At 52.5% G+C, this 20126-nt stretch overlaps 1 protein-coding gene across 2 annotated transcripts; it reads left to right on the top strand.

Annotated features, from left to right (window-relative positions):
- The first annotated feature begins 761 nt into the window (after window positions 1-761).
- IRF8 (interferon regulatory factor 8) lies at window positions 762-17503 on the top strand. Of its 2 annotated transcripts, none has more exons than XM_060085051.1 (8): window positions 762-935; window positions 6692-6875; window positions 9328-9416; window positions 10784-10889; window positions 11976-12026; window positions 15657-16043; window positions 16706-16821; window positions 17327-17503. In XM_060085051.1, the coding sequence occupies exons 1-8, from the start codon at window positions 762-764 to the stop codon at window positions 17501-17503; spliced, it is 1284 nt and encodes a 427-aa protein (XP_059941034.1). The 2 variants fall into 2 exon arrangements, with proteins under 2 accessions (XP_059941034.1, XP_059941036.1); XM_060085053.1 differs by having other exon boundaries at window positions 11979-12026.
- Window positions 17504-20126: the final 2623 nt, after the last annotated feature.

The raw sequence follows: 20126 nt of genomic DNA on the forward strand, positions 1-20126 counted from the left end.
TATTTAAAGAGAATCTTCTCCGGTCCAGGCGCTGTGGGAGGTGCTCTATATGTGTCGGCTGAGTCCTCACCACGACAACGCCTGGTATCTGCAGTTATCCTGGTGTGCCAGCCAGCGTAGCTGACACTCCGAGGTTAAACGACGATCCAGGCTCACCCAGCTGAGAGATGGTGAGACTTGAATGGGACCCCAGCTTGGTCCCATTCCCAAACCAGCTGTGAAGGCGCGATCTAGAAGGGATAGCCTTGAGGATTTCTTGTTTCTCGGAGAGCACAAATGTCATGTTTGCTCACGCATGCTGGTCTAGTGGGGCATTAAGTCATGGAATTGGCTCTCAGAGCGATGGACTGCTCATTGAGGGCACCTGAGAAGGTGAAAGTGATTTCCCCCATCTGCTGCTAAAAATGGAACGATGAGTGATGCTCTCATTTGCGGCTGTGTTTGCGTGAAACAGAACAGGGAGTGAAAGCTGGAAAGAGCACAGCCAGAGCCTTAGTTGGGGCCACATCTGTGATGCACAGCTGCAGATTTCCCAGTGAGCTTTCAGTTTCCATTCAGGGTTGGAGGTCCTGGAAGCCGGCATTGTCTTCTCACAGCAGGTGGCCCAGAGTTCCTGGATCCCTGGGTTTCCCCCAAGCCAGCACCTGTGTTGTGATCCTCTGATTTTCCTGGTAGCAGTTCTTGGCTGTTGAGTACCTGCGGTGCTGTGAGTAATTAGACGGTGTTTGTAATTTCACAGGCTATGTTTTCTCTTTCCAAGGATGTGTGACCGCAACGGCGGCCGGCGGCTGCGGCAGTGGCTGATTGAGCAGATCGACAGCACCATGTACCCCGGGCTGATCTGGGAGAACGACGAGAAGAGCATGTTCCGGATCCCTTGGAAACACGCTGGCAAACAGGATTACAACCAGGAAGTGGACGCCTCCATCTTCAAGGTAGCGGCTTGGCCTCCCTGCCACATCGTGAGCTCCTGGTGGAGCTGTTGAGTGATTGATGTCTCTCTTATTTGCTTGAAAGTTAATCCAGTTTTTTTTTAAGGCAAATGAGTGCCGAATGTGTCTCAAAAAATATAGTAGGTGATTTTACACCTGTTATACGATTTAACCACTTTCCCGGTTAGTTGCATATTGTTGGCATTTTCCGTTGAGGAAAACCGAGGGCACTTTCTTCCCTTGCGCTGCCGTTTCTTTTGCATGAGGACCGGCAAACACAGAGAGAAGATACTTCTTTTAGACTGAGACCTTTCCCCCCGGGCTGCCCCCTAAATTCCATTTAGAATTCTAGGAAAGGTTTAATTCTTCATTCTTTCAGAGTTGCTACTTCTGCTTGGCAGTGTAGGGTCAGCTCAGATGAGAGAGACGCCATCTGTCATCCCTTCTGGGGCCAGGTCATGTGGGTGTCCTGAACCTGCAGCTGGTGTCTAAAACTAGTCCACTTCCCTTGAGGATCAGCGGTACCCCACGCGTGGCGCGAGCTGCTGTGTAGTTCCACCATGTGCATTGAGACGGCAGCTCTGACCGAGCGTTTGCTCTGTGCTAGGCCCAGCCCCACGTGTTTTATTTGTTTTCCTCTCCCACAATCCTATGCAGTAGGTGCCGTTCCTGTCCTTGTTCTGTAGAGGCTCCAAGCGGAGAAGTGACTTGTCCAAGGTCTCCCAGCTCTTGGATGATGGAGCCAGTGTTTGAACCCAGGCATCCCAGCCGTGAGCCCAGGCTCCCAACCCCTAGCCGTACCCATCACCTAGATTCAGGCAGAGGAGCCAGAGCGTCCCAGCTCGGCAGCCCAGCCGGGTCATCAGAATCCCCCATCGGTCGTCAGGGTCACAGAAGTGCGGGCTCCACCCCTTGGGAGATTTGGAGCCCTAGGTCCAAGGTGAGCCCAGGCCTCCGTGTTTGCCAACAGACATATCGGAGGTGATCCGACTCAGAATCCGGGTTGCAAACGGCTGCCCTGTGTGCTTGTTGTGTGGGCATTTGGGGGCCAGAGTCCGGGAGGGGAGAGCGAGTGAATGTGGGAAGGAGCCAGGAGGCTGAGCAGGGTGGGGTGGGGGCTGAGCCAGAGCCCAGGCGTGCGTGGGTGAGGGGGGCAGAGGCCTGCAGGACCCCAGCGCAGCACTGGACCCTTGGCCGGGACCACTGTCCGCGACACAACCAAAGTGACAGAGGTTATCCCTCGGCCCCAGAGCACAGCACCGAGAGGTCACAGCCGGCTTGTGAGGCGTCCCAGCCCTTCACGTCTCTGCCTGGCGTTTGCAGGGGGGCTGCACGTCTTAGCACTTCTGTTACTGTGTAACGCGGGTCACAGAGCTCTTTGACAATCTGATGCCCGTTGCCTGCCCCTCCAAGAAAAGTGGGCACGTGCGAACGTTCTGCGCTCATCTTCAAGGGGGCCCTCGTGGCCTGGACATCCATCCGGCAGGTTTCTTCCCTTCAGAGACCCCAGGTCGGGAGCCTGGGCACTGCTCATGCCTCCTTTCTCCTCCTTGGTGGCATTGTGGATTCCTCTCTGGGAGAAGCTTTTTGCCTTTGGCATCACGGTGAATTTCTCTTGGGAATGGCTCCATCTAAATTTTAATATTGCCCAAGGTCCAGCCAGTCGATTGGGAATTCTAGATCATAGATGGCAGTAAGCCAGGGCTTCGCCACCTGGGGCCAGATTGTTCCTTGTGTGGGTCCGTCTTGTGCACCTAAGAGGATGTTAGCAGCATCCTGGCCTTGGCCTTCTAGATGGCAGTAGCACCCTCTGCCCCACTGTGACAACAAAAGATGCCTCTGACATGGCCAGTGCCCCCCTCCCCCGTGAGAGCCCTGCTAGGAGCGGACTGTGACCAGGATGAACAGATTGAAGCAGAGGCATGGGGGTGCTGAGGGCACAGTTGGAGGCTGCCCATCAGTAAAACTGCTTCAGGAGGGGACTGGGGGTGAGACCAGTGACTGCACAGCCCTGCTTGTGGCCTGCCGGCGGAGATGCAGGCCTCTCCTTTCACCCTGCTCCCGCTTTGCTCTGGGGGGTCATGAAATAGAGCCCCAGATTTATACATCTTATGCAACGTTCTTCATGGCCGTTTCAACAGCGTTGAGAAAAATGTGCAAGATTCCCAATGTTTCCGTTGATTACGCAGTCCCTCAGTGTGGCAATCTGAAATGAGTCTACAATCTCGGCAGGAATGGGGGCGGGAGGGAGACCGGGCGCCCACCCGGAGCTGGGTGGCCACCCAAAGGGCGACATCCTGGGCTGGTGGACATGCACATGGTGGAAGACCCCTCTGGCCCGTCCCCAGTGGTGCTCACTTCCATCCACCAAGGGGCACGTCTCTGCCATGTCCACCAACAGAGCTCTGCTGTTGGAAAAGCCAACAGTCAGGCCTTGAGCCATCTTGGGGATTTTCTGTTTAAGTAGAGAACCGTTTGTTTCAAACATTCAGAGAAAACCTTTCAAAAATTTATGAGTTAAGAGAAAAAAAAAAATGAGCCTGCTTTCCTGCCTTAGTCAGGGATCGTAAGAAGCCACTTATACCAGAGAATCCTTCATTGTCTGCAGGTGTCATTGTGAGGTCAGCTTCGTGGTGTGGACCAGAGACAGGAGATTGAAAAAGACATTAGCTCATTTTGTATTATCCCTGACTGTACTGATGAGGCCCTGATATCAGCTCATAGTTAGTCTTAAAAAAGTATTTTGCCTCCTTTTCATAAAGTTGAGGGCGAAGATCTAGTTAACTGAGGGTTATGACTTGTTAATTGTTCTGCCATTGACCAGGCTTTGTGACAGGCCTGAATAAATGAGAACTTACTTTGCAGCAGATATTTCAAATTCAGTAGGCCTTCCAGGAAAAAAATCGCATTTGACTTTTAAAGCACAAAATGAGACAGTAATGTTTGTTTTCTGTTGTTTTTAAATTTTATTGAAATGTAGTTGATTTACAATGTTGTGTTCATTTCTGCTGCACAGCAAAGTGACTCAGTTATACATATATACTTTTTTATATTCTTTTCCGTTCTCATTTATCACAGGAAATTGAATATAGTTCCCTGTGCTCTACAGTAGGACCTTGTTTTTTATCCATTCTGTATTTAATAGTTTGCATCTGCTCATCCCAAACTCCCAATCATCCCTCCCCCTTGGCAACCACAAATCTGTTCTCTATGAGACACTAATGTTAAATGGGAAAGAGCTGGTGGTCCCGGGTTTAACGCTGGCTGCTGACGAGTGCGGAGCAGCACACGGACAGGGGAGACGTAGGTTCCGGTGTATTCTGAGCCGCTGCGTGGCTGTTGATGGGCCTCAGATCACTCTGTTCTGTCTTGCACTTGCTCTTGAAGAGAAATCACCCAGGTAAGCTGGCATTTTCGAGCCGGCCAGAGAGCCCTGCAAGGGCTCAGGGCAGGCTGGCGGTGGGGCACCCGATGCAGCCCGGTGCACGTCCTGACTGCGGGGCCCTGCTTTGCTCTTTGGAGCTGGCTTTCCTGATGGGGTGAGCGTGAGCTTTGAATGGACGAGTGCCCACGGCAGTGCCCCATGGGCTGTGCAGTTCTGGATACACCCCAGCTGGCCTAACATGGCCCCCAAATCCACGCTCTTCCAGTCCCATTGGTAACGCGGATTACCAGCTCAGTGGTTCTCAAATGAGGATGTGTGTGAGTCATGATAGTACTTCTTTAGGGGACACTTGGTAGTGTCTGGAGATGTTCTGGGTGTCACAGCGGGGAGAGGGGATGCTACTGGCACTAGTGGGTAGACGCCAGGGATGCTGCCGGACCTCCCACCGTGCCCAGGATGGCCACCACCCCGAAGAGTGGTCCAGCCCCAAATGGCATTAGTGCCAGGTGGAGAAAACCGGATTTAACGTAAATGCACATTTGAAATTACTGTTCAGTGTGTACACAGTTTACACTTAAATTTCTATGAAAAACATAAATCAGTGCTTGGTTTGTGACGCAGTTAATAAACGAAGAGAAAAAGACGGAAAAGGATTGAAAGCCATTTACTTTTAAACATGTTTCTAAAGGGGAGTCCTGCGTCTGTGAGGAGGAAATGACTGCGTGTGCTCACTGGTATGAGTAAGGGAGCTTCTCCGGTTCCTTTACCTCGGGTAAGACTGCAGACGCTGAGCTTAGGGCGGCAGCCGAGCAGAGAGCACAGGCACTGAGCTTGTCTTACATCAGGGGGAAAAGCCAGGACGATTTTATGAATTTTATTTATTTATCTATTTGGCTGCGTTGGGTCTTCGTTGCTGCGCGCGGGCTTTCTCTAGTTGTGGCGAGCGGGGGCTACTCTTCATGGCGGTGCGCGGGCTTCTCATTGCAGTGGCTTCTCTTATTGCGGAGCACGGGCTCTAGGCACGTGGGCTTCAGTAGTTGTGGCTCACGGGCTCTAGAGCGCAGGCTCAGTAGCTGTGGAGCATGGGCTTAGCTTCTCTGCAGCATGTGGGATCTTCCCGGACCAGGGCTCGAAACTGTGTCCCCTGTATTGGCAGGTGGATTCTTAACCACTGCACCACCAGGGAAGCCCTACCAGGACTATTTTAAATGGGAATCTGACTCAGGGTGTTATGGAGTTCCTGGCCACCTAAGTCAGAATCACTGGGATGTTGGCTGAAGATACGGGTTCCCAGACCTAACCCACAGGTACCCAAGGAGACTTGAGGGGCAGGGCCCAGGAATCCGCATCTTAACGAGCTTCCCAGGGGATCGGTATATGCATTAAGCTTGGGAACACCTGCCTGCTGCTTGCTGAAGTAGAAATTCCTTGGGTTGGAAGTCAGAACAGCTGGTTTTTAATCCCAGACTGGGTCACCTTGGGAAAGTCAGCTCTTAGAATTTCATTTTCCCGGGTGAGGGTTGAGAATTTCCTCCAGATCTCCTATTATTTTAGGCTGGAAGACATGTCTGATTTTGCCTGACACCAAACGTTATTTTCACCTGACAGTAGTGACCTCCTTGATTGGTGTGTCTGTATTCCAATTTTGAAATCTAAAAACTGTGCCCATCCACATGTTTTTATTTTATTTTATTTTAAAATACTGCCCCATTTTACATTTTGACTTAAAGTTTCCAGCTTTGAATTTCTGGTCCTAGTTCAGATTCTAAGGTTTGGAGAGGTCAGAAAACAGAGCTGTAAAAAAAACCCACAAAGAGGGAAAACATTTCTTTGCATTTTAAACAGTACCCTGGGGAGCGGTAGGGGAGAAGGGGGTGGGGAAGGTTAGAATAAACGCCAAAATGCAAAACAAAATTTCTGTTAAAAGTAGCAGGGCAGTGGATGACCACATTCAGACTCTCTTGCAAATGTTCCCTTTTCATGCTACATTTTAGCTAGAGGTTGATTTGAAAAAGCAACAAATTGTTCTTTGTTTTGAACATTCTAGTGAAACCATGTGCAACTTCCTCTTTGCGCTCCTTGACCTCAGGCTCCTCCTGACCCTCTGGTCCAGGAGAGGATTTGCAGGGGATAGATCCAAGATATATGTGTGTGTGTGTCCTTGGGCCTGGGTTCGAATTCCGGAACCCCTCCCCCCCAACCTGGGTCTTTTCACTTCTGTCAGAGGAAGTGGTCTGACTGGGGTCTCTGAGCCCTGAAATCCTTGACTGAGGACCTTCAGGAGGGCGAGCAGAGCAGGTCCTGCCCGTGGCCCTGGGTGTGCGTGGTCCCGGGGCCAGCTGGGGACTTCATGTGTTTTCTTTTCTTCCTTCAGGCCTGGGCCGTTTTTAAAGGGAAGTTTAAGGAAGGCGACAAGGCCGAGCCAGCCACATGGAAGACGAGGTTACGCTGTGCTTTGAACAAGAGCCCGGATTTTGAGGAAGTGACAGACCGGTCCCAGCTGGACATTTCTGAACCGTATAAAGTTTACCGAATCGTCCCCGAGGAGGAGCAAAAATGTAAGTATCCTTTCTTTATGGGCACTTGGCCCAACGGAGGCCACCTGGGTCTGGGGTTCGAGTCGCCGCCCATGGGGTCCAGCTAAACAAATAGTTCTCTCCTTTATGTCAGCAGAGGTTGAGGTCTCCTTCCGCTGACCTCACCCACCATCTGCCGACTGTGGCAGCTTCCAGTTGAGAGGCAGCGGACGGGAGGAAGGGGCGGGAGACGGGGTGGCAGCTGGCACTGCTTCTCGCTGACTGTTGGACCAGGAGCGAGTGTTGGGGCCTCCCTGGGGCTCAGCAACAGGCTTGGACGGGAGGCTCCCCGAACAGTGCCGATGAGGGATTCCTTTTGTTTTCTAGCAGCTCGCGGAGCAGGCTAGGAGAAAATAAGGCGGACAAAGAAGGGATGGCTGATAGGGGTTGAGGGCAGAGTTCTTGAATGAACTTGCAGATGGCGCACTGTTGGCTTCATTGCTGGAGATCGGATATGCTTCTAGATATTAGATCCTGACCGTTGTTTGGGAACCCCCAGCTGTGATAATTCCTGAAGTCTCCTCCCGCTGTAAAATCCCAGGAAAGCAATTGTGAGGAGATTAAAGCAGAATAGCAAAAACCTGCCTCACATCCCCCCATCCTGCTGTCCACGCGCTGCTCTGGTCAGACATCACTAATCGATCAGGATGTGTTGAGCTCAGATCTGGCCTCAGGCGTTTTCAAAGAGCTGTGCTCTGCAGCTGCTACAGATTAGAGCTGGCCCAGGAGATGAAACCTAATTACCACCCCTAGTTAAAAACATTCTTTCAACACGTTGACTTTCTTAGCCATTTGATGTAGCAGTTAGAATCTTGGCGCAGCATCCTTTCCTCCGTAGCTGCTTAGTTAGTCGTCCAGTGATGCTGGGAAGAAAACAGAACCCTTGAAAACTGCCTAGGGCTGGGCAGGAATTCTGAGTTTCTGAGGGGGCTCTTCCCACTGCAGGGAGGTTGAAAATGTTGATACGTAATTTTTAAAGTTAAAATCGTGACTCAGAAATAAATGGTGAGCCTGGGTCGGAGAGTTGTTTAACTCGTTAACGAGGGCGCCAGCGTGCTGTCATCTAAGACTGCTTCACAGAACATGCGACGCAGGTGCGCATGGTCAGTGAAAGGCAGAAGGCGGAGCCGAACCTGTGAGTGTCCTGCCCGGGCAACACAACCATGGCTGCAGGTGATCTTCTCTCGTGATCACTTGTAGCTTAGTTGTCTGTGAATTAACACCTAACTCTACTGAGTCTGAACCCTAATGGACAATCAGTAGCAAGTCAAACAAACTGACCTTCCCCATGGAGAATCAGATGGCCCTTAGGGGGACACCTCTTAGCTAATACTCTGGGATGCTCTATTGCCATCTTACTTCCAGTTTTGAATAAATATTTCATCATCACAAAGTATAATAAATTGTGAGTTGAAGGAACAGAGAAGTTTCTCTTAATCCTCCCACCCGCAGGGTCAGCCAAGCTTGAACGGGCAGGCGACCCTGGCTTGTTTATAGCTCGGAGCGCAGCCAGCATCACCTGCAGGGGTGGATGTTACAGAAGCAGCGGTTCTCAGGGGGCAGAGAAGCTTCGCATTTGCATAATGTCTAGGTGGGCGCGCACTCCTCTGTACCTCACTGGTTTGCTGGCTACTCTGGGGGTGCCCCACTTGCCCCCTGCCTCCCCCATCAGCAGCTTCTGAGTGATTTTTTCAAATCAAAATCGAATCAATATTCAGTCCGGATGAAACAGTGGGTCAATTCTACAGATGATTGGGACTGATGAATTCTAGCAAACGAGTGTTTGTTGGTTATCCATGCATCTCACATGGATAAATGTAATGAGGTGAGTTTCTGGCTGGGGAAGAGGCCTGAGAGGGGGGAAGAAACTAGCCGGGTCCAGAGTGCTTGTTGTGGGAATGCTCGTGTGGCTTTAGACGGTTCCTGCTGCAGGCGGGTTCCAGCCTGGGCATCCGCGGGCCTTTATGGTGCACCGCGTGCGTGCACAGATGCACACATGTCTATTGGGAAAGGCCAAAATGAGATTTCCTGCCCATTAACTTTAAAAAAAAGACTCCAACCTGCAAACACATTTTGCCGGGAAATCTTTGCCTGTCTTCAGATGCCCTAGCTTGTAACTCTATCCTCTGTCAGGTGTAGAGTAGATCAGACGTGAGTTCATCTTAGATCTCAGCAAATAGAAGGAAGAGACCAAAGTGCTGCCTTGGTCGTCTGCGTGCTGGACGCAGCAGCAGCCAACTTCTCTTGTGCCTGCTGACCAGATGACTGAAGCAGCATGGGAAAAAGATTTCTAGGCCTTTCCCAAACCACTGAAGACGCATATTGGCTTCTGTTTCCTTCAGCCTGGCCTTAAGAAAAAGCCACTGACTGTGGCCTTGATGATGGTTGTGATGCCTCAGTGCCGGTTGTCACGCGTTTGTCCGGTTTTCCGTAGGCAAATTAGGCGTGGTGGCTCCCGGTTGCATTAGTGAAGCCACAGAGATGGAGTGCGGTCGCTCCGAGATCGACGAGCTGATCAAGGAGGTGAGTGGGGGCAGCGTTTCCAGAGGTCCGGCCCCGACAGAAGCTGCGTGTGTTCGGTGGAGAGCGGCAGAGAGCGGCACCATCCCGAATGCTCTGCCGAGGCCTCCGGGGCCTCGGGCTCTCGCTCGCTCAGGGATGGGGCGTGAGGACCTGCCATCCTTGCGGGGCCAGCCTCGGCCCACTGGTCAGCCCCCTGCAACTTACAGCCTGTCCTTCATCCCGAGGGCTGGGGCCAAGCTGCCTGCTCTGCATCAGTGAAGTTCCCTCAAGCTCTAAACTAGTCATATTTTAAACATTGTGAATGGCACCATATATTCCCGTGCCTTTTTAGGCAGGCTGTAGTGAAAAAGCAAACGTTCTTTGCTGCTTGGGGTTGTCATCATGATATGGATTATCACAGAGCTCTCGCGCTGGGGGGCTGCCTGTTACTCATATGCAGCTCTTAGTCCTTGATGGGTTGGAGAGCCATCTAACCAGGCTTATTAGAATTGTACACAAGCTCATAGTTCATAGGCTATACGTGAAGGCTTAATGGGGTCTCCTTAGGCAAAACACGTGGGTTTTTGAATACTAGTTTTAGCTACTTTTCGTTTCATAGCTATGTTTTTGTGCATGTTGCAAGGCCGACATTGCCTAGCTAAAATTATTCCGCACAGCCTTGCAAAAGGGGGTGTGGGTGCTATACAGATTCTTCTCAACACTCACATGGCAATAATAGAATCGTTTGGAGTGCTTTGAGGGAGAGAATGCAGATAACAAAATGCAGCCTCCTCTGGGCTGCCTGGCTTTCCTGCACATGGCAGCTGTTAAGCCTCTGGGTGGGCTCTGGCAGCAGACCCAGTGAATTCCTGGCTTCATTTCTTTCCAGTGATGTCCCGTTTTCCATACAAGGCTTTCCAGCCAACTCAGCTAAGAGAGTGAGATACTTGCGTTGGCACGTGAGGATCACAGCGAGGGCAGGTTTCAGAACGTTTTCTAATTGGACTTGCTGGCCTCCTTTAAGGAACGGGTCAGAGATGCAAAGTCTAGACGTGGCGCGTGGCGTGAGACGGGCTGGAGCGCGGGAGACTGTGTCTAAGGTCACCGTGTGCTTCCCCAGGGCGTTAGGGCAGCTGGGTGACCTGGCTATTCGGTTTTGCAATAGGCACTTCCATGTAAAAGGCCAGTAAACACACGAGGGGCCCCGCAGAGGCTAGTGATTCGGTCTCATGGTTTGATTGCTCAGCCTGGTGGATTTGTTGTCTTGGATCTTTCAAGATGCAAAGTGAAACTTTGCTTCATCTCCTGCGATGGAGATGACAGCGTGGCTTTAGTTAAGTCTGGAAGCCCAGTGACAGCACCGCTCTCCTCTCTCGCCCCTGCCCCAGCCTCCCGTGGACGATTACATGGGGATGGTCAAAAGGAGCCCCTCCCCGCCCGAGGCCTGCAGGAGTCAGCTCCTCCCCGACTGGTGGATGCAGCAGCCCAGCGCAGGTGAGGGCAGCCCCCCCCCAACACTGCGGGGCCAGAGGTGTTCCCATGGCTACCGGCCTTCTCTCCTTTCTGCTTGGGGCGGGTGGGCGGGGAGGCTACCATCATGCCTATTTTCCTGAAGGTGACTGAGCCCAGAGAGCTGGTGTGGCTTCCGGGCCCGAGGGCAAAACCTGGCCACGGCTTTGTGCCCCACTTGCCACTGTCCCCTGGGGGCACAATGTCCTTCCCGTAGGTGGTGGTGCCCCCACTGTGCCCCTGGGAAGGGTGGACGGAGGGGCGGGACACCAGAGGGAAGATGCAGCGGGGCTCGTAGGTCTGTTAGGACAGTCTTGTGCATGAGGATCCCTGAGCGCCAAGGATAGCCGAGGGCATCTGAGATGGGGAGAGCTCGGAGCCCTGGATTTGAATCCCATGCCAGGAAGCTGCATATCTTATTCGAGGCTCAGTTTACTTGACTATAAAATGGAGACACCAGGACCTGCCCCCCAAGGTCGTGAGGACTAAGTGAGGCCTTCGCCCTTTTCTTAGCTTCTGATGTCCCCCGCCCCCGCTCCTTGAAACGACCCTCCCTCCGCGGGCACGAGCATCTTTGCCTCCTCCCTCACCTCTTTGCCCCGCTGTCCCCTGTGGGAGACCGGGAGGTGACAGCCGGCCTAGCGACCTCAGAGTTGGCCAGGCTGCTGGGGGACGATGTCGCCCCAAATCCCTGTGCTGCAGCAGTGCGACCGGGAACACTCGCTGGGCTCTGGGCTCCCCTCCGGGGCAAGGCCTGGGTGAGGGGCCGCAGTTCAGGGGTATTTCAGGAGCAGACCCCGGGGCGGGAAGGAAGTGTGGCCCCATGGTGTCACACCGACACACGATCAGAGATCCCACAGCACGGGGGAAGGCTCCTCCCGCTGCCCGCCGGAAGGGTTGAGGTCTGGCTTTATGAAACAAGGGTCGCTGTGCCGAGAGGGAACACCCTGAACGCGGCGGAAGCCTGCGGCGGGGCCTCAGGCGCACGCACGTGCGGCTCCTAAGGTGACTGGGTCCCCGCACACGGCTGGGGGTCTGGCTGGGTCTGAAGCTGCTTTTGTCTCTCTCCAGCAGGCCTGCCACTCGTGCCAGGGTACAGCACCTACGACGCGCACCACGCAGGTACGGAGGGGCTCGGGGCGGGCTGGGGGCGGGCTGGGGGCGGCCACGCGAGCTCTTTGAAGACAAAGCTCTAAGGACCCGTGGGGGCCCACAAGGGTCATGGACAACCGCGATCTGGTGTCGCAAGTTGGGAGCCCGATTCCTCCTCCTCACTGTTTGGCTTGGGAGCAAGTGGCGGTCTTCTTGAGCTTCTTCCTGGGTTGGACCAACAGACAGATCCAAAGAGTTCTCTATGGCTGTACTTATGCAGGAGAAAGAGCGTGGGCACAGAGACGCTCAAGGCCCAGCTCTGTGTGACCCCAGGTGGAGTAGCTGAGCCATTCGGAGCCTCAGGCTTCTCACCTATAAAGTAGTAACAGGGGTGACAGCCGCCTCACCAGAGTGCTGTGCGGTTTTAACGGGGTATTATTACAACTTGCTGGTGGGGACATAATTGGTCGGCGTCACTGGGGTCAGCTTCCTTTACTGACATACCCTCTCCCCCACCCAAGCTCGTAGCAATAGGGATACTAATGATGATGACAGTGGTGATGGTGTTGATGAGACGGTGTTGATAGTGACGGTGTTCCCGGCTTGTTCCAGAGCTTCTCAGCACCCAGCGTGTGAGGAGACTCACAGCCACCGCCTCATGCCGAGAAAGTCCTACAGCGTTCTTGTAGAAGTTGTGGACTTCGGTCCCTCTGTTCTGTTCACACGCCCACCACTAGGTGAATAAGCTCTCAAGGGAGGAGGCCGTGAGTGAAGCGGACAGGTGAAAGGTGCCAGGGAGCGGGTAGGGAGTGTGGCACAGTGGAACCCCATGCCCACTGCGCTGCCCCGTGGACTCGCAGACCCTGCCAGCCTTGCTTTCCCCATATACTGCAGAGAAACCAGAGGTCTGGATTTGTATGTGAAACATTCCATGTAAAACGCTGGCAACAGACACGTGTTGACAGCACCCCACTGTGCCGGCAGATCCACACGCGCCTCAGGCCGCCCGTGTGTGCTCTCGACTGTGTCGTTGAAGTGACCAGGGTCAAGGGTATCGTCTGGAACTGTCAGAGTGGCGGGAGTGGCAGGCATGGAGCTAGCCTACTGGGCAGGGCTGGGTCCAGGCCCCCAATTAGCAGCCGCGTCGTCAGGGCGAGCGCCTTCACTTGTCTATGCCCCAGTTTGCTTACCTGGAAAGTGGTGTAATTATGAATAGTCTCCATCTCAAGGGGTCGCTTTGAGGACTCAGTATGCTAATGGGTCCCCACACTGGGCTCAGCACCAGGTACGGCTGTGAGACCAGGGGTGGGACATAACTTCAGGGGTCTCATCCACGCAGCTCGTCTTTTGTCCTGTCATCCCAGTTTATTTTAACCACCGCTTACACGGTGCTTACACGTGCCGGACACAAATGCGAGCTCACACTGTCCTCACAGCTGCCCGGCGGGGTGGGGCTGTCATCTCCACTTTGCTGATGGGGAGGGAGGCTTGGAGTGGTGGAGCCGCTGCCCGGGCCACCCAGCTGGGGCCACACGCCAGGCGGCCAGGCTCCAGAGTCCGTGCCCCTGGCATCTGTGCTGAGCCGCCACCGTGGTCAGACTGTCCCCCAGCAGGGCTGTCCTCGGTGGGCGAGTGGCTAAACCGGGTGCAGGACGGGGTTGCCGTGCGGCTCTTAGATCCGCAGGAAGGCTGGCCCGCGCTCCCCGGTGGCCAGGCTGAGGCGCTTCTCCTCCGGGGCCTCCGCCGCTTGGCTGGAGCGGCCGCGTGTCCTCGCTCAGGCCCTGCCAGCCCGCGCCGCCCCTCAGCAGGGGCCACTTGCACAGCCCTCCTGGGCCTGTCTGGAGCACCTGTGCAGCAGCCGTTCACACGGCCGCGAGACGCTGGCATGAGATCAGGCCTGGGCGATGACAGGGCAAGGGGGCAGAGTGGTGGCAGAGCCAACCTGGAGCATTTCATTCATTTGGGACAAAGGTCAGAATTGCTCCGGAGCGTAGGGAGTGGAGCGCGGAGCATTAGGTGGTGCAGACACGGCACGTGGGGAGGGTGGTGAGCGGGGGACGAGGCGCGGGCTGGGATGCGGGTGCTGCTGAGCCACCCGGGCCTCAGTTTCCCCAAATACCAAGTAAACGCGTTGGACTGGACCACCTGAAGCCCCGACCCACAACCCCGCATGATTCGGGAACGCCACTGAACTCCGACGTGGGAGACAGTGGAGCCTGGGGTATGGAGCAGGGAGTCGTGCCGTTTGAGCAGAGGCCAGTGGGTGGGTCCGAGGAATCAGGAGTGCACGGCCGCGTTAACCCAGGCCAGGCGGGCGGCTGCCCGCGGGGCCGCCCGACAGTGGGGCAGGCGGTGCGCTGCACAGCTCTTGGGGGCACCGCGGAGTTGGGCCACTCACAGCTTGTGTGGCTCCCGAGGCAGCCCTCGGCGGGTCTGAGGCCCTTGGAAGGTGCCCTGAACTCACCAAGCTCACTGGTAGCGCGTGTACTTTTTTGTAGCTTAAGGTACGAAGATGCAGCTCCTTCTGGGGGTGCCCCTGGACTGCCTGTTGTCTTCACTCCCACCTTAGTTTAGAGGTTCCCAAACAGTGGTCACGTGGGCCCCACCTTCGCAGTTGGTTTTCATATTTGGGTACTGCCTGGACTATTACTAATGTCTGACTTTTCTCTAAGTTTCACTTTTAAAAATTAAGTTTAATTTAAATGGGGACCATCTATCATTGCCTGTAAAGGTGGAACCAGTACCACTTGCTGTAAGTAGGAACTCAGAGGCCAAAGCCAAGCCGGTGGAAACCAGACATGCCGTTCAGAAATTCTGGCCGTTCTGTTAGCCCCACCCCAGGCTCAGAGGCTCAAGTTCTCTGCCTCGTTAGAAAGGGAGGTTGTCAGAATTACGTGTTAGGGGTCCATCAGCTCCAAACTAGGGCGTTCTTTGATCAGAGATTGAGAGACTGTTGAAAATGGAATCATCTTTTCATTTATTTAATGCTCTCTCCCCCCGCCCCCCACTCATCCTATGTGTGGCACATTTTGAGAAACGTCTTAATTTGAGTACTTTTCAGACTTCTTCCTGAGAACAGGTTTGGAGGAAAGGTTTTGGAGAGATTCTTAACTGGAAATTCAGGGACCCCCCAAGGCGACTGTGAAGCAAAAAGATTATCTTTGTTTTCACTAACGTGGAAATCAAATCTAGCATCTCCTTCCATCGTGAACGTAGGCAGTACTGTGTGTGTGTTTGCGTGTGTATGTATGTGTGTATACGTCTAGTATAAATTGTATGTTGTATACATGATAGTAGTAGAGCAGGACCTGTGAGATGGAGTTATTTTCCGAAGAATTTAAGTTGTCACAACATCGTTTACCCTCAACCGTGACTTGTAAATTACAGTAGTTACGAGACCATCCCCAGAGGGAGGGAGGACCCTCCAGCAATTTTTACTATCTTGAATCACTGGCTTCCTTAGTGATTCTGTGTATTTTTTCATGCTTATAAAAACATTATTTCTAGAAGCGGGGTGCGTGAACTTCCCCAGAATGCCAAAGAGTCCCAGGGTTAAGCCACCCCCCACCTTGGGAGAAAGGCAGGCTCCAGCCATGTTGGCACAGAAGGGACCGGGGCCCCTTCTCCCGCGGCCCCTGACCTGTCCCCGTCTCCCCACAGCCTTCTCCCAGATGGTCATCAGCTTCTACTACGGGGGCAAGCTGGTAGGCCAGACCACCACCACGTGCCCCGAGGGCTGCCGCCTGTCCCTGGGCCAGCCCGGCCTGCCCGGCGGCAAGCTGTGTGGGCCCGAGGGCCTGGAGCTGGTGCGCTTCCCGCCAGCCGACGCCATCCCCAGTGAGCGGCAGCGGCAGGTGACGCGGAAGCTGTTCGGGCACCTGGAGCGTGGCGTCCTCCTGCACAGCAGCCGGCAGGGCGTGCTGGTCAAGCGGCTGTGCCAGGGCCGCGTGTTCTACAGCGGCAACGCCGCGGTGGGCAGGGGCGGCCCCAACAAGCTGGAGCGTGACGAGGTGGTCAAGGTCTTCGACACCAGCCAGTTCTTCCGAGGTCAGTCCCGACCCGACTTCCTCCCACCTGTGTGTCCAGGGGTGGCCCAAGGAGGAGAGGCCCCGGGCAGCAGGGCGGCCCTGCGTTGAACCCTGCCCTTCCCGTTCTCCCCGAGCCACCCAGGCCCCTCCCTGCCTGACTCCCGGCGTCTAGAGGGGGTGCCCGCAGAGGGGGCGCCTATGCAGTTCTTTCCTTGTGCAGCTGTCGGAGGATTAAGGAACTTAGCGCCTTGCCATGTCGTTGGGGGCTGTCCCCGGGCCCTGGGAGCTGGTTACAGACACAGAGTCTCAGGCCCCAGCTCGGGCCTGCGGGGTCAGAATCTGCATCTTGGCAAGGTCCCCGGGCAGCCGTGTCCACGTTCTGAGACAGTGACCTTGTGCACGCCTGCACGGGAGCGCTGCCCGTGGCTGCCGTCATCCTGGAAGGCGTGTGGCTAGGATCCCACGCCCGGGAGTTCCTCCTGGAAGGTCGGGACGTGTGATGTGAAATCAGTCACTCTGGTCCCCTGAGGCTGCTGGCCAGAGAACTCCCGGGGGCTTTCTGGAGAAGGGGCCCCCGTGAAGGGGGACGAGCTCAGGTGCAAAAGCCCCGAGTCCACCTGGCCGAGGGGGTCGCAAGGCCAGGATTTGCAAACACCCTCCTCTGCGCTGGTGTCCCTCCAGAGCTGCAGCAGTTCTACAACAGCCAGAGCCGGCTTCCCGACAGCAGGGTGGTGCTGTGCTTCGGAGAGGAGTTTCCAGATATGACCCCCTTGCGCTCCAAGCTCATCCTCGTGCAGGTGAGGACTGGTGGCTTCAGGGCTTGCGTCCAGACCATGCAGCCTGCATGTCTGGCTGGGGACCAGGCAGCAGGGCCCAGGGGGGCTCCACCCATGTGCAGGCCTGGACAAGCGCTTCAGGTGGGGGAAGGAGACTCTTTCTTTTCATCTCTGAACTATCTTCTCATGTCCCAGGACTCTCACAGTCCACATCGTTTCCATTCATTTTGTTGAGTTCATTTTTTAAAACAAATCCTCCTTTTCAGAAAGAGTCTCCCCCTGTTCAGTTGCCTTAAGGTCTAAGTTGACAGACTAGGGCTTTGAGAAATGGAACTCTAACGGGTGGAATTCTGGACCCTGGCTCGCCAGACTGGAGCACTACAGGGAGGGTATACACATGAGTCTCTGCAAAAGACTGCTTGCTCGTTCACCCACCGGAGGCCTGGAGGTCTGACGGATGGCTCCGGACCGGGGTAATCAGAGAGGCCCACCCCCATCTCTGACCTTGTGGTGCATGTCCCTCCAGATCGAGCAGCTCTACGTCCGACAGCTGGTGGAGGAGGCTGGGAAGAGCTGCAGTGGTGGCTCCATGATGCAGGCTCCCGAGGAGCCCCCGCCAGACCAGGTCTTCCGCATGTTCCCGGATATGTGCGCCTCACACCAGAGACCTTTTTTCAGAGAAAACCAACAGATCACAGTTTAAGTCTCTCTCTCGGGCACCCCGCCCCACCCACATCTAGAATTTCATTATTACAATTACTGTCGTAATTATTTAAGGATGTGGATCCCTCTGACCTGGGGTGGAAGGCTTTACCCTGCTCTTCATTTAGTAAGGGCGTCCTCGAGGACTTGACAGGGAAACAGAGCTGTGCCCCACTTCTACCGTTCAGATGTAAGCATCGAAACTCGCACCAAATGCTCTGGAGGCTGTAACTGTAACTTGTGATTAAAACATTTATTTCCTGCATCTCCCCCTAATTACCATTAGTTGCTATGATTCTTTCAGTATTTGGGGATACTTGATATTTCCAAAGACCTGGCATTCAATTTTCTTAGCAAATAGCTGTTTCCAGAACAGAAATCTGGAGTAGCAGATCAATTGTAGCAGATCAATTTTGTCTTTAACTTTGGTTAGAGCTATAGACTTAAGTGTCTTCTTTTAAGCCTGTTAATAAGATTTAAAGACACCTGGATACCAGCCTTCCTTTAATAAGTGAAAGCAAAACGCTTGGGTTTTTAGAAGAACGCATCATTGTCTTCCTAGAATTTGGTGCCAGGAGAGCATTTCCATTGCCGGGTGAACTGGTGTGTTTTCGTCTTCAGACAATGAAAACTTTCCTTTTGGGCCTTTGTTGCCAGGAAGCTTAGAGCTAAATTTATTTTTTCATTTCTGTAACTAAATCATCTGACATACCTCTCTCTTCTTTGTTCTAAATGGTTTTGACCTGTTTTTAAAATATTTGTACTTTTAATTGCCCTTTTTAAGTTAATTGTCCTACTGTAAGCTGCCTTGAATCTTTTTTTTTTTATAAAGTGGGCAGGATATAAACCAGAAGTTCAAAAAATAATTGTGGATGGCACCAGCTTTTTGATCGTGGCTTCGATTCAGTCAACCCATTCGTGGGCCAGCGATGTGGAACGTGGGAGGGCAGCTGGAGTCAATTGGGGAACACTGGGTGAGATATGTCAGCTTCTCACCACTACGCTGGTCTCCTAGCCCCAGTACTCCTTGCAGTCAAAGATGACCCCACTCAGTGTGGAGAAAAGGGAACCCTCCTACACTGCCAACTGGGGGGAATGTAAATTGGTGCAGCCACTATGGAGAACAGTATGGATGTTCCTTAAAAAACTAAAAATAGAATTACCATATGATCCTGCATTCCCACTCCTGGGCATATATCCAGTCAAAACAATAATTCGAAAAGATACCTGCACCCTTATGTTCATAGCAGCACTACTCACAGTAGCCAACACGTGGAAATGATCTAAATGTCCATCAACAGAGGAATGGGTAAAGAAGGTGTGGTACATATATATACAGTGGAACACTACTCAGCCATAAAAAAGAATGAAATAATGCCATTTGCAGCAACATGGCTGGACCTAGAGATTATCACACTAAGTGAAGTTAGAGAAAGACAACTACTGTATGATATCACGTGTATGTGGCACCTAAGATACAACACAAATGAACCTGTCTGAAAAAGAAACAGATACACAGAGAACAGAACTTGTGGTTGCCAAGGGGGTGGCTGGGGGAGGGATGGATTGGGAGTTTGGGATTAGCGGGTGGAAACTATTATATACAGAATGGATAAACAAAAGATCCTACTGTGTACAGCACAGGGAACTATATTCAAAATCCTGTGATAAACCATAATGGAGAAAAATATGAAAAATATATATATAACTGAATTGCTGTGCTGTACAGCAGAAATTAGAACAACATTGTAAATCAACTATACTTCAATAAAATTAAAATTTAAATTGTGGTGAAATACACATAAACTTTTTAAAAAATGACCCCACTGCACACCAAATTCTACCCTTCAACATAGTGGGATTCCAACAGAGAAGTCCCAGTTTTAGCCCTGGAAGAACTTACCCTATTTACTAGCAAATAACATGCATCTATTCCCCAAAAAACATATCCACGTGTTTACCCTCAATCATGATACTAATCAAAAGCCAGATAGGAGCCTGAAAACAATGGCTTGCTTGGCTTTCTGGTTCACAATATCGCACTAACCTTCCAACGTGCAGGATAATGTATCTCTACAACCACTTAAAATCACTTTCGTAATTACAAAGCACTTGATACCAATGGCATTTTTCACAGAACTAGAACAAAAAATTTTAAAATTTGTATGGAAACACAACTTAAGAAAGAAAAACTGAGCTGGAGGAATCTGGCCTGACTTCAGACTATACTACATAGCAACAGTAATCAAATCAGTATGGTACTGGCACAAAAACAGAAATACAGATCAATGGAATAGGATACAGAGTCCATAGATAAACCCATGCACCTATGATCAACTAATCTATGACAAAGGCAGCAAGAGTATAAAATGGAGAAAATACAGTCTCTTCAATAAGTGGTTAAAATCAATCACTAAAAAAAAAAAAAAAAAGTGGTGCTGGGGAAACTGGACAAGTGCATGTAAGAGAATGAAATTAGAACACTAACACCATACACAAAAATAAACTAAAGACCTAAAATGTAAGACTGGATAGTCTAAAACTCTTAGAGGAAAACACAGACATAACACTCTCTTATAAATCACAGAATATCCTTTTTGATCCACCTCCTAGAGTAATGAAAA

Source organism: Mesoplodon densirostris, chromosome 19 (assembly GCF_025265405.1).
Source record: "Mesoplodon densirostris isolate mMesDen1 chromosome 19, mMesDen1 primary haplotype, whole genome shotgun sequence".
NCBI classification, from domain to species: Eukaryota; Metazoa; Chordata; class Mammalia; order Artiodactyla; family Ziphiidae; genus Mesoplodon; species Mesoplodon densirostris.

Coding starts and splice junctions, on each gene's coding strand:
- IRF8 (XM_060085051.1), top strand. CDS start 762: ATGTGTGACCGCAACGGCGGCCGGCGGCTGCGGCAGTGGCTGATTGAG. Junction 936..6,691: donor TGGACGCCTCCATCTTCAAG/GTAGCGGCTTGG, acceptor TTCTTCCTTCAG/GCCTGGGCCGTTTTTAAAGG. Junction 10,890..11,975: donor GATGCAGCAGCCCAGCGCAG/GTGAGGGCAGCC, acceptor GTCTCTCTCCAG/CAGGCCTGCCACTCGTGCCA.